Source organism: Glandiceps talaboti, chromosome 23, assembly GCF_964340395.1.
Source record: "Glandiceps talaboti chromosome 23, keGlaTala1.1, whole genome shotgun sequence".
In the NCBI taxonomy this organism is placed as follows: domain Eukaryota; kingdom Metazoa; phylum Hemichordata; class Enteropneusta; family Spengelidae; genus Glandiceps; species Glandiceps talaboti.
In genome coordinates, this window is record NC_135571.1 from 11,957,855 (window position 1) to 11,972,229 (window position 14,375).

General features: G+C 36.6%; 2 protein-coding genes across 2 annotated transcripts; both read right to left on the minus strand.

Moving 5' to 3' along the window:
* Positions 1–568: 568 nt before the first annotated feature.
* LOC144452744 (tripartite motif-containing protein 2-like) lies at positions 569–1,900 on the minus strand. The gene has a single exon (XM_078143893.1). It carries the CDS (start codon positions 1,898–1,900, stop codon positions 569–571), a length of 1,332 nt encoding a protein of 443 aa, XP_078000019.1.
* Positions 1,901–6,953: 5,053 nt separating this feature from the next.
* On the minus strand, positions 6,954–9,308 carry LOC144452745 (E3 ubiquitin-protein ligase TRIM45-like). Its single transcript, XM_078143894.1, has one exon. The coding sequence runs from the start codon at positions 9,306–9,308 to the stop codon at positions 6,954–6,956; it is 2,355 nt and encodes a 784-aa protein (XP_078000020.1).
* Between the last annotated feature and the right edge of the window lie 5,067 nt (positions 9,309–14,375).

The following is a 14,375-nucleotide window of genomic DNA, read 5'->3' on the forward strand; positions in this document are numbered from 1 at the left end:
TCAGTGTCCTTAGCTTTAGCATCATAGTCAGTCACATAAACAGCGCCATCTACAGGGCTGATAGCTATACCTAATGGATACTTCATTTCTTTCTGTCCAAAGCATCTGATAAGGTTTCCATCCTCGTCACTTATAACTATCTGCTTATTACCCCAATCTGTCATGAAATAATTTCCATCATCTGACACTGCTACATCCCTTGGTTTGAATTCATTCTCAAACTGAGTGAATGTAATAAATCTAATATGATTTCCATCTCTATCTATGACTTGTATCCTATTATTCCCTGCATCAGCAACAACAAATTGTCTTCTTTTGTTCATGATGACACCAGTTGGTCTATCAAAGCATCCTTTCTTACTCCCCTTCTTCCCCAGTGTCTTCACCAATCTTTTGATGACAGGAATACTGAAAGGTGATCCTTGTATTAGTTGATCTCCAATTGCCATGGTAATTTGATGTTTACCTTCCATTTCTCCTCTGACAGTGAATACTAGTGTACCATCTCTGTTGTCAGTTAATACTTTGACATCTTCTCTTGTTCCATCTGGTTTTCTCATCTCAGCCTTCACAGCTGGTGTTGGTATGACTTAAGTCTTCCCTGGCTGTCTTTGGTTCTGATCACTACGTCACCTGACTCTCCTTCTAGTAGCTTTGATGGAAGTTTGTCAACAGTACACTTGGAGGCACATATCTCAGACATTGTTGTTTTCAGTCTACCAGTATCACTGGGATAACTGCTTGACCTTTGACCCATGTAGGAGCCTACCACATTTGTGGTTTCTGTTGCCATGTCACTTTTCTCTGTCTTTCTGCACAGCAATCCCAGCATGCCCTGTCCTGGAACTTCTATAGCTGGCTTAAATTCAATTACTTCTGGTTTAATGTTTTGGTTTGTTTCCATGGTGATAAGGGCTTCAATATGCTGTACCGTTTGCTGTTTATTGGTCATCAGCTGAGCAGCACTCCCATGATGCATCAGTGCTTCTAGATAACCACATGTACTTGAAATGTTGCCATGTTTCATTTCCCATTCATCTATTTGGACTTCAGTAGTTTTTACTTTCTGTCCATACTCTGACTTCAACTCATCTACCAATCTCTTCTCTTCCTTCCTCATTTTCTGTACCATCTCTTCTGCTTTCTTTCTCACCTTCTTTTCTTCTTCCTGACACCATACCTGTAGTTGGTTTCTGGTCTGTTTGACATCTGATTTACATCTTTCAGTTTCCTTTTCTTTCTTTCGCAGCTTTGCCACCATTTCCTTCAACTGTATGATGTACTTATCTGCTGCCTCTTTGAGTTCTCTGTGGACATGTTTCTCACTGCGATGTTTAATCATGGCACAGTCAGTACACATAGTAACTTGACAGCTCTCACAGAAGTATTTAACTTCATTCTCTGGGTGAACATTACAGTAGACTTTTTGTGGTAGTAAACGACTAGTAGACCTTCCTTCTTTATACTCTTCTACTGTAATAATGGTATGATTTCTAGTCACTTTAGCTCTTCTATGGGCCTTAGTACATGAAGGACAAAAATTGATATTACAATCTACACACCTGTTTGTTGCTATGTTTTCATCACATCCTTCACAAAGTCCTGGTTCGGATACATCAGTTGGATGACACCTCCCAACTATGTCAAGGAGTGAGTTCATGAAGAAGTTGGCTTTAAGTCCAGGAACTCCATTTTGAGGTAATTCACAGGGTGTATCACAAACCGAGCACTGCAACCTACCTTTTCTTTCAACAATCTTGATCAGACATTCTTGACAAAATGTATGATCACATGGTAGCACTTTAGGATTCTTGTACTCCTCTAAACAGATTGTACAGGAAAGGTAATCATCTCCAAGTTCTTTTAGAAATGTTTCCAAATCTGGAATCGCAGTCGCCATGTTGGCCAAATAAATGTCAGTATGAAACTTCTCAGAGGACCCTCTAACTTGTGAGCATTTTACAGCTGTAATCACAGTTACTTTGTATTGTTTAGTGTGTTGCCATGGTTCACTGATGAAACTTCAAACACTTAAAGGCTCCTGTGAGAGTTCACTGAAAGGTCAAGCATTTTTCAACTGGCCACAGTGAAACACTAGGTGACCTAGTTTGGTAGACAATGAAGTCTGAATCTGTTATTGTCTACAAAAGTCAAATAGTTCATTCAGCTACCAGTACATCATGATTTATATTATGCCTGGCATTGTAAATATACAGTACATGTATTTAGTTTATGTGTGTACACAATATATATCTTGTATCTGAGCTACTAACCAAAATATGAACTCATTTCTTTAACTTTACATAATAGACTAAATACTGACTTTATACATAAAAAGATTTTGACAAAAGTCAAACACTTCATTCATTCAACTAAATAATGATTTCTATATTTTTGTAACTTGTGATGTCTAGTGATGCAAAAATTCCTAATGTACATTTCAGTTCAACAAGTGTTTGTTTTCTCAAGTTAATAATGATTTATATTGTGTCTGGGGTGATTTTTCAAGTAGTTAGACGTGATAAAATTGTTTTAATTCCAAAATAAATACCACATCTCCTTCCATACGGTCACTTTAACTTGAACTTGAATAAAGATCGAGTGCTTTTGAACTGAACTTCATCACACACACAAACAAACTTGTAAATTGTGAAGTCCAGAAGCTTATCTATGTAGTGATGGCGTGCCTTGAAGAAAATTCCAATGAATAGCGCCCTCTATACACTTGTACCAGAATGTGCCACTCTCTATATAATTTGTTCAGGCTGATTTGTTTTGGTTCATTTTGCATTTCGTCACTCAAGTCACATGATCACTCAAGTCACATGATCAGTCTGAGATAACTGAAAGGATGAACATTCAAACTATTGTTTTGACATTGATAAAAAGAAAACCAAACATGGATAAGATTATGGTGACCTAACCCCATCACTCTATATTTCTTGTCCATCGTGTTACAGACCAGCTAGTACAGACCAAGGTTTTGTATATTACTTTCATATTAACCTCTGTTTACCTTATCAACTCAAACTGATGCAGTGAATGGTTGCCTAGTTACAACATTAGCTGATGAATACATCACTCACTCACTCAGTCACTTACTCAAATAAATACACATCATAGTTTGCATGTAATCTGAATCACAGAGAATGAAATTTAATAATCAGTTATATGAATATATTAAACATCATCTAAATGTCTACTCTCGTAACATAGTAAGGGGAGACATCTAAAGATTGGTGTAGAGTAAAAACTAATTACTGATACCCTTAGTTGGTGTGGTGGGGTGAGACCAAAATAAGTTTTCATCACAAAATATTTTAGTCTCAACAAAGCCAAAATGTAAACACTTTATATTGGGTAAAATCAAAAGATGGGGAAAAAGTTATTACAGGGAGATAATGTTGATAATATTGTTTTACCATGAGAGAAATTCTTCTCTAATAAAATTGTATTTTTATCAGATTAAGTATGACATAGTTTTGAAATACTGCAAATAAAATGTACAAAATATCCCCAAGTGGTGGGCCAGGTCTGAGTTAAAACTGAAATAATTTATTTGTTTTCATGTGACACCTATCTTTTGAAGTCTCCCCTAAGCAATTCATTAATTTCTGTGTAAAAAATACAAAATGTAGCACAATAGATATAGTAGTAGTCTTGGTTACCCAGAATCCCACTGCTGGGGACTCATGTGACAGCTACTACCATCCAGACGAGACTCTGGGGAAACGTAATCCAAAGTTGCCAACACCGGAAGACACAGTCATGAAAAATGGGCTTACAAGTTACAAGGCATTTTAGTTGTAAATAAGATGTATCAGTCACTAGAGATATGATAACCTGTCATGAAGGTACCTGGTTCATTCAGCCTGCAATGTTGGACATGAAATATTCCCTAGCATGCACTGCTTTGGGAAAGAGATCTGGTGTGGGCGACTTTAGATCACATTTCCCCAAACTCTTGTCTGGGTGGTCTTGTATTAGAGCCCCAGCACTGAGAGTCTTGGTAACTGAGACTACAATATAGTTGTTACAAAAAGAGCCATCCCACCATTGAGGGCACTGTTCTGCATTCTCTGCCAGTTGTCATTCTTCTCAACGTGTCTGCTTATTCACTGTGCTGGTTTTATGACATTTTTTGTAGCAAATATCAGAATTTAAAAAAATTATATTCAATTTTTGAATGATTAATCACATTTCTTTTGAAATCGTACACATATTTTACGCTTTTTTACATATATATTTGAATACAAGTATTGACCAAAAATCAAGAATAGTTTAAATTTGTGCTGAAAAGTTTGTAGATAATCACCGATAGTGATTTTCTACTCAGTTTACCCCTCCCCACCCTATCCACCCCACCTCCAGTGAAACAGTACAGCTCAGTAGTAAGGCTATCAGGGATGATATAGATATCTACGTTACTATGGTGATAGCTACGTAAGTTTCTGAGTAATAAGAGTAACTTATTTATATATATGTAATTCTTAAAGTGACAATATGGATGAGGATTGGGTATTTATTTTGGATTTTTAATTTATAAAACAATTTTGTCATGGCTTACTACTTAAAAAATCAATGTGAAACAACATATGCCAAGTCTGTAATTCAGTATATTACAAAAGATTAATAAATGTGTAAAACAAATTTTTAATTTTTTTGCAATGTATTGAGTTGCAAACACAGACTTTGTCAATATTATTTCATGCTGATTTTTGAAGGAGGAAGTCATGATAAAATTGTTTTGTATCCAAAATAAATACCTAATCCTAATCCATGTTGTCACTTAATATGAAATAAGGAAATATTATACTTTCAGTGATATAAGGTTCTTGGTTACTATGGTGATATCTAAGTAGGTTTCTGAGTAATACAACAAGTAATTCTTAATTTGGAATAAGGAAATATACTTTCAGTGATGATAACATTGTACCATATGTCCACTGTAGATCATTAAGGCACAATTTAGAAGCAAAGAATTCCACTCCAGTTGTCTTAGTCTGTAAGATACAGCTATGTTGTTCAGTCCTTTTAGACTTAAATTTCACCACTGGCTGAAATAACCCCTGTCAGACTTGAATTTAACCACTTGCTGAAATAACCCCTGTCAGACTTGAATTTAACCACTTGCTGAAATAACCCCTGTCAGACTTGAATTTAACCACTTGCTGAAATAACCCCTGTCAGACTTGAATTTAACCACTTGCTGAAATAACCCCTGTCAGACTTGAATTTAACCACTTGCTGAAATAACCCCTGTCAGACTTGAATTTAACCACTGACTGAAATAACCCCTGTCAGACTTAAATTTAACCACTGACTGAAATAACCCATGTCAGACTTAAATTTAACCACTGACTGAAATAACCCATGTCAGTCTTAAATTTAACCACTGACTGAAATAACCCATGTCAGACTTAAATTGTACCACTGGCTGAAATAACCCATGTCAGACTTAAATTGTACCACTGGCTGAAATAACCCATGTCAGACTTAAATTTAACCACTGACTGAAATAACCCATGTCAGACTTAAATTTAACCACTGACTGAAATAACCCCTGTCAGACTTAAATTTAACCACTGACTGAAATAACCCATGTCAGACTTAAATTTAACCACTGACTGAAATAACCCATGTCAGACTTAAATTGTACCACTGGCTGAAATAACCCATGTCAGACTTAAATTTAACCACTGGCTGAAATAACCCATGTCAGACTTAAATTGTACCACTGGCTGAAATAACCCATGTCAGACTTAAATTGAACCACTAGCTGATTACATTATTGGCATATGATGTCATATCTTTACAGACTACATGTTGTCTTAATGCACTGTAACACAGAATCTGAGTATATTCACCAATTTGTAATGGTTAGTGTCATGATTCTTATCTCACTTAATATCAAATACAGAATCTTTATCTGGTTGTGCTGTCATTTAAAGCTCAAAGTTATGATTTCAAGCATCATAATTGTCATCAGTTTGAAAAGAGATGAGTTCAGATAACATTTCAGTACATAAGTAGTCTTGTCGACTGTCACTGTCAGCAAAGAATTCCACTTCAGTTGTCCCCCACACACAGGACTGTCACTGTCAGCAAAGAATTCCACTTCAGTTGTCCCCCACACACAGGACTGTCACTGTCAGCAAAGAATTCCACTTCAGTTGTCCTCCACACACAGGACTGTTTGCTGCCAGCAAAGAATTCCACTAAGACTAAGGTTGTCCTCCCCACACAGGACTGTTACTGTCGGCAAAGCTTTTGACTGCAAACTGTCAGTTTTGTTCAGCAGTGACTCTATGATAGAGGGCGCTGTTGATATTAAGCTGAGAGCTTTTGACGGTTAGCTGTCAGTTTTGTTCACTCCATGGTAGATGTATAGATGCTGTTTATGATCATTGGTTTTGAGAATCAAGAATTCCACAGCTGAATTCTACATCTGGTAGTCACTGTCAAAGTATTGGTACTACTGTATGCACACAATGTGAAACTGTTAATGGTTCACAGGATCTTGTAATTTTCAGATAGTGGTGATGTCTACATGTTGACTCAGGTGTTCAAGTTAAGTGTCAGCTGGGTATAATGGTATAGATACTTCATTCAGTAGCAGTTGAAATAGTGATTGTACAATGGAAATAACAATTTTGGATTAATTTAATTCGACCTGGTTTGGCAGTCTAATGGAGGAGTTGCCATGGTTATTTGAGATCCATAGACTCTTGAAGATATGATTATTTCTAGTCATCAGGAAACTTTAATTTCTTCCATTGTTATAACATTATGGTCTCTGTATATATTTATATTGGCGACAGTTTGACAACATTTAGGAATGAAGTATCTCAATAATCCTCTAAGTCTTAGATGTGTGGTTGTTACAAAATATTGTTTCTGGCAATGTTCATCACATACAGATGGGATTGATGTTGACTTTATGGTTTCTTTCTTCATTGAGTGAAGACCTTCAGACAGTCACTGTCGAAGTCTACTACAACAACTTTGACAGGCCAGTCATCAGTTAGTGCCACAGAACATGGCCACACCAATCCATCTTCTTCACTATCAATACGACATATTAATTCACCCTTCTTGTCAAATTTCTGTACTCTCTTATTGCGTTGTTCTGCAATGTACAGAAATTCATCCTTGTCTACAGCCACAGATTGTGGCCCATACAGGTCACCATCTTCTTTCCCATAGTCACCAAACTGATACAGGAATTGACAATCTTGATTGAAGACGTGTATACGATGGTTGTTGATGTCTGGTACATACAGTCTTCCTTGTCTGCTGACACAAAGATGTGTAGGTCCTCTGAATTGAGCTGGTCCAGTTCCAAAGCTGCCTACTGTAGTGATGTATTTACCATTCTGGGTGTATTTTCTGATACAGTGTGTTGTCTTGTCAGTGTCAACACCTTTAGCATCATAGTCAGTCACATAAACAGTGCCATCTACAGGGCTGATAGCTATACCTAATGGAGACTTCATTTCTTTCTGTCCAAAGCATCTGATAAGGTTTCCATCCTCGTCACTTACAACTATCTGCTTATTACCATCATCTGTCATGAAATAATTTCCATCATCTGACACTGCTACATCCCATGGTTTGAATTCATTCTTAAACTGAGTGAATGTAATAAATCTAATGTGATTTCCATCTCTATCTATGACTTGTATCCTATTATTCCATTTATCAGCAACAACATATTGTCTTCTTTTGTTCATGATGACACTGTTTGGTCCATTAAAGCATCCTTTCTTACTCCCCTTCTTCCCCAGTGTCTTCACCAATCTTTTGGTGACAGGAATACTGAAAGGTGATCCTTGTATTAGTTGATCTCCAATTGCCATGGTAACTTGATGTGTACCTTCTTTTTCTCCTTTGACAGTGAATACTAGTGTACCATCTCTGTTGTCAGTTACTTTGACATCTTCTCTTGTTCCATCTGGTTTTCTCATCTCAGCTTTCACAGCTGGTGTTGGTAATATGACTTGTCTTCCCTGGCTGTCTTTGGTTCTGATCACTATGTCACCTGACTCTCCTTCTAGTAGCTTTGTTGGAAGTTTGTCAACAGTACACTTGGAGGCACATATCTCAGACATTGTTGTTTTGACTCTACCAGTATCCCTGGGATAACTGCTTGACCTTTGACCCCTGTAGGAGCCTGGCAAATTTCTGGTGTCAGTTGCCATGTCACTGTTCTCTGTCTTTCTGCACAGCAATCCCAGCATGCCCTGTCCTGGAACTTCTGTAGCTGGCTTAAATTCAATTACTTCTGGGTTAATGTTTGGGTTTGTTTCCATGGTGATAAGAGCTTCAATATGCTGTATTGTTTGTTCTTTATTGGTCATCAGCTGAGCAGCACTCCCATGATGCATCAGTGCTTCTAGATAACCACATGTACTTGAAATATTACCATGTTTCATTTCCCATTCATCTATTTGGACTTCAGCAGTTTTCACTTTCTGTCCATACTCTGACTTCAACTCATCTACCAATCTCTTCTCTTCCTTCCTTATTTTCTGTACCATCTCTTCTGCTTCCTTTCTCACCTTCTTTTCTTCTTCCTGACACTGTACCTGTAGTTGGTTTCTGGTCTGTTTGACTTCTGATCTACATCTTTCAGTTTCCTTTTCTTTCTTTCTCAGCTTTGTCAACATGTCCTTCAACTGTATGATGTACTTATCTGCTGCCTCTTTGAGTTCTTTGTGGACATGTTTCTCACTGCGATGTTTAATCATGGCACAGTCAGTACACATAGTGACTTGACAGCTCTCACAGAAGTATTTGACTTCATTCTCTGGGTGAACATTGCAGTAGACTTTTTGTGGTAGTAAACGACTAGTAGACCTTCCTTCTTTATACTCTTCTACTGTAATAATGGTATGATTTCTAGTCACTTTAGCTCTTCTATGAGACTTTGTACATGGAGGACAAAAATTGATATTACAATCTACACACCTGTTTGTTGCTGTGTTTTCGTCACATCCTTCACAACGTCCTGGTTCCGATACATCAGTTGGTTGACACCTTCCAACTATGTCAAGCAGTGAGTTCATGAAGAAGTTGACTTTAAGTCCAGGAACTCCATTTTGAGGTAATTCACAGGGTGTATCACAGACCGAGCACTGCAACCTGCCTTTTCTTTCAACAATCTTGATCAGACATTCTTGACAAAATGTATGATCACATGGTAGCACTTTAGGATTCTTGTACTCCTCTAAACAGATTGTACAGGAAAGGTAATCATCTCCAAGTTCTTTTAGAAATGTTTCCAAATCTGGAATTGCAGTCGCCATGTTGGCCAGTCACAGGTGTATAAGACTAAATCTCAGTAGAAACTTCTCAGAGAACCCTCTAGCTTGTGAGTATTTTACAGCTTAATCACAGCTACTTTGTATTGTTTAGTGTGTTGCCATGGTTCACTGATGAAACTTCAAACACTTAAAGGCTCCTGTGAGAGTTCACTAAAAGGTCAAACATTTTTCAACTGGCCACAGTGAAACACTAGGTGACCTAGTTTGGTAGACAATGAAGTCTGAATCTGTTATTGTCTACAAAAGTCAAATAGTTCATTCGGCTACCAGTACATCATGATTTATATTATGCCTGGCATTGTAAATATACAGTACATGTATTTAGTTTATGTGTGTACACAATATATATCTTGTATCTGAGCTACTAACCAAAATATGAACTCATTTCTTTAACTTTACATAATAGACTAAATACTGACTTTATACATAAAAAGATTTTGACAAAAGTCAAACACTTCATTCATTTTAACTAAATAATGATTTCTATATTTTTGTAACTTGTGATGTCTAGTGATGCAAAAATTCCTAATGTACATGTAGTTTGTGTTTCTCATAGTTTAGTAGACATTTCAGTTCAACAAGTGTTTGTGTCAAGTAGTTTTCTCAAGTTAATAATGATTTATATTGTGTCTGGGGTGATTTTTCAAGTAGTAAGACGTGATAAAATTGTTTTAACTCCAAAATAAATACCACATCTTCTTCCATAGGGCCACTTTAACTTGAACTTGAATAAAGATGGAGTGCTTTTGAACTGAACTTCATCACACACAAACAAACTTGTAAATTTTGAAGTCCAGAAGCTTATCTATGTAGTGATGGCGTGCCTTGAAGAAAATTCCAATGAATAGCGCCCTCTATACACTTGTACCAGAATGTGCCACTCTCTATGTAATTTGTACAGGCTGTATTATTTTGGTTCATTTTGCATTTAGTCACTCAAGTCACATGATCACTCAAGTCACATGATCACTCTGAGATAACTGAAAAGAAAACCAAACATGGATAAGATTACGGTGACCTTTAACCCCACCACTCTATATTTCTTGTCCATTGTGTTACAGACCAGCTAGTACAGATCAAGGTTTTGTATATCACTTGAATATTAACCTCTGTTTACCTTATCAACTCAAACTGATGCAGTGAATGAGCTTCACTCTCAGTAGTCAAGGACCTGGTTGCCTAGTAACAACATCAGCTGATGAATACATCACTCACTCACTCACTCACTCACTCCAATAAATACACATCATAGTTTGCATGTTCTGAATCACAGAGAATGAAATTTAATAATCAGTTATATGAATATATTAAACATTGTCTAAATGTCTACTCTCGTAACATAGTAAGGGGAGACATCTAAAGATTGGTGTAGAGTAAAAACTAATTACTGGTACCCTTAGTTGGTGTTGTGGGGGAGACCAAAATAAGTTTTCATCACAAAATATTTTAGTCTCAACAAAGCCAAATGTAAACACATAATATTGGTGAAAATCAAAAGATGGAAAAAAAAGTTATTACAGGGAGATAATGTTGATAATATTGTTTTACCATGAGAGAAATTCTTCTCTAATAAAATTGTATTTTTATCAGATTAAGTATGACATAGTTTTGAAATACTGCAAATAAAATGTATAAAATATCCCCAAGTGGTAGGCCAGGTCTGAGTTAAAACTGAAATAATTTATTTGTTTTCATGTGACACCTATCTTTTGAAGTCTCCCCGAAGCAATTCATTAATTTCTGTGTAAAAAATATAAAATGTAGTACAATAGATATTGTAGTAGTCTTGGTTACCCAGAATCCCACTGCTGGGAGCTCATACAGCTACTACCATCCAGACGAGAGTCTTGGGAAACATAATCCAAAGTTGCCAAAACCGGAAGTCACAGTCATGAAAAATAGGTTTACAAGTTACATTAGGCATGTTAGTTGTAAATAAGATATATCAGTCACTAGAGACATGATAACCTGTCGTGAAGGTACCTGGATCATTCAGCCTGCAATGTTGGACATGAAATATTCCACAGCATGCACTGCTCTGGGAAAGAGATCTGGTGTAGGTGACTTAATTTGGATCACATTTCCCCAGACTCTTGTCTGGTTGGTCATATAGTAGAGACCCAGCACTGAGAGTCTGGGTAACTGAGTGTAGTTGTTACAAAAAGAGCCATTCCCACCATTGAGGGCACTGTTCTGCATTCTCTGCTAGTTGTCATTCTTGTCAACTAGTCTCCATATTCACTCTGCTGGTTTTATGACATTTTTGTAGCAAATATCAGAATTTACAAATTTTATATACAATTTCTGAATGAGTAATCAAATGTCTTTTGAAAAGGTACACATATTTTACAATTCTTTACATAATAATTTATATTTGAATACAAGTATTGACCAAAAATCAAGAATAGTTGAAAATTGTGCTGAAGTTAGTAGATAATCACCGATAGTGATTTTCTACTTACTTTACCCCTCCCCACCCAATCCACCCCACCTCCAGTGAAATGGTACAGCTCATTAGTATTAGGCTATCAGTGATGATATAGATGGCTAGGTTACTATGGTGATAGCTACGTAAGTTTCTGAGTAATAAGAGTAACTTATTTATATATACATAATTCTTAAAAGTGACAATATGGATGAGGATTGGGTATTTATTTTGGATTTTTAATTTATCAAACAATTTTATCATGGCTTACTACTTAAAAAATCAATGTGAAACAACATATGCCAAGTCTGTAATTCAGTATATTACAAAAGATTAATAAATGTGTAAAACAAATTTTTAATTTTTTTGCAATGTATTGAGTTGCAAACACAGACTTTGTCAATATTATTTCATGCTGATTTTTGAAGGAGGAAGTCATGATAAAATTGTTTTGTATCCAAAATAAATACCTAATCCTAATCCATATTGTCACTTTAATATGAAATAAGGAAACATTATACTTTCAGTGATATAAGTTTCTTGGTTACTATGGTGATAGCTAAGGTTTCTGAGTAATACAACAAATAATTCTTAATTTGGAATAAGGAAATATACTTTCAGTGATGATAACATTGTACCATATGTCCACTGTAGATCAAGGCACAATTTAGAAGCAAAGAATTCCACTCCAGTTGTCTTTGACTGTAAGATACAGCTGTGTTGTTCAGTCCTGTTAGACTTAAATTTCACCACTGGCTGAAATAACCCCTGTCAGACTTAAATTTAATCACTGACTGAAATAACCCCTATCAGACTTAAATTGAACCACTGGCTGAAATAACCCCTGTCAGACTTAAATTTAACCACTGGCTGAAATAACCCCTGTCAGACTTAAATTTAACCACTGGCTGAAATAACCCCTGTCAGACTTAAATTTAACCACTGGCTGAAATAACCCCTGTCAGACTTAAATTTAACCACTGGCTGAAATAACCCCTGTCAGACTTAAATTTAACCACTGGCTGAAATAACCCATGTCAGACTTAAATTTAACCACTGGCTGAAATAACCCCTGTCAGACTTAAATTTAACCACTGGCTGAAATAACCCCTGTCAGACTTAAATTTAACCACTGGCTGAAATAACCCCTGTCAGACTTAAATTGAACCGCTGGCTGAAATAACCCCTGTCAGACTTAAATTTAACCACTGACTGAAATAACCCCTGTCAGACTTAAATTTAACCACTGACTGAAATAACCCCTGTCAGACTTAAATTTAACCACTGGCTGAAATAACCCCTGTCAGACTTAAATTTAATCACTGACTGAAATAACCCCTGTCAGACTTAAATTTAACCACTGACTGAAATAACCCCTGTCAGACTTAAATTTAACCACTGGCTGAAATAACCCCTGTCAGACTTAAATTTAACCACTGACTGAAATAACCCCTGTCAGACTTAAATTGAACCACTGGCTGAAATAACCCCTGTCAGACTTAAATTTAACCACTGGCTGAAATAACCCCTGTCAGACTTAAATTTAACCACTGGCTGAAATAACCCCTGTCAGACTTAAATTTAACCACTGGCTGAAATAACCCCTGTCAGACTTAAATTTAACCACTGGCTGAAATAACCCCTGTCAGACTTAAATTTAACCACTGGCTGAAATAACCCATGTCAGACTTAAATTTAACCACTGGCTGAAATAACCCCTGTCAGACTTAAATTTAACCACTGGCTGAAATAACCCCTGTCAGACTTAAATTTAACCACTGGCTGAAATAACCCCTGTCAGACTTAAATTGAACCGCTGGCTGAAATAACCCCTGTCAGACTTAAATTTAACCACTGACTGAAATAACCCCTGTCAGACTTAAATTTAACCACTGACTGAAATAACCCCTGTCAGACTTAAATTTAACCACTGGCTGAAATAACCCCTGTCAGACTTAAATTTAATCACTGACTGAAATAACCCCTGTCAGACTTAAATTTAACCACTGACTGAAATAACCCCTGTCAGACTTAAATTTAACCACTGGCTGAAATAACCCCTGTCAGACTTAAATTTAACCACTGACTGAAATAACCCCTGTCAGACTTAAATTTAACCACTGGCTGAAATAACCCCTGTCAGACTTAAATTTAACCACTAGCTGATTACATTATTGGCATATGATGTCATATCTTTACAGACTACATGTTGTCTTAATGCACTGTAACACAGGATCTGAGTATATTCACCAATTTGTAATGGTCAGTGTCATTATTCTCATCTCACTTAATATCAAATACAGAATCTTTATCTGGTTGTACCTGTCCCGTGCTGTCATTTAAAGCTCAAAGTTATGATTTCAAACATCAGAATTGTCAGTTAAGTGTTATCAGTTTGAAAAGAGATGAGTTAAGAATTCAGATAACAGTTGTCCCCCACACACAGGACTGTTACTGCCAGCAAATAATTCCACTACAGTTGTCCTCCACACACATGACAGTTACTGCCAGCAAAGAATTCCACTACAGTTGTCTTCCACACACAGGACTGTTACTGTCAGCAAAGAATTCCACTGCGGTTGTCCTCCACACACAGGACTGTTACTGTCGGCAAAGCTTTTGAC

Bases quoted from the DNA above. Each gene is read 5' to 3' on its own strand.
- LOC144452744 (XM_078143893.1), bottom strand. From the start codon at position 1,900: ATGGCGACTGCGATTCCAGATTTGGAAACATTTCTAAAAGAACTTGGA.
- LOC144452745 (XM_078143894.1), bottom strand. From the start codon at position 9,308: ATGGCGACTGCAATTCCAGATTTGGAAACATTTCTAAAAGAACTTGGA.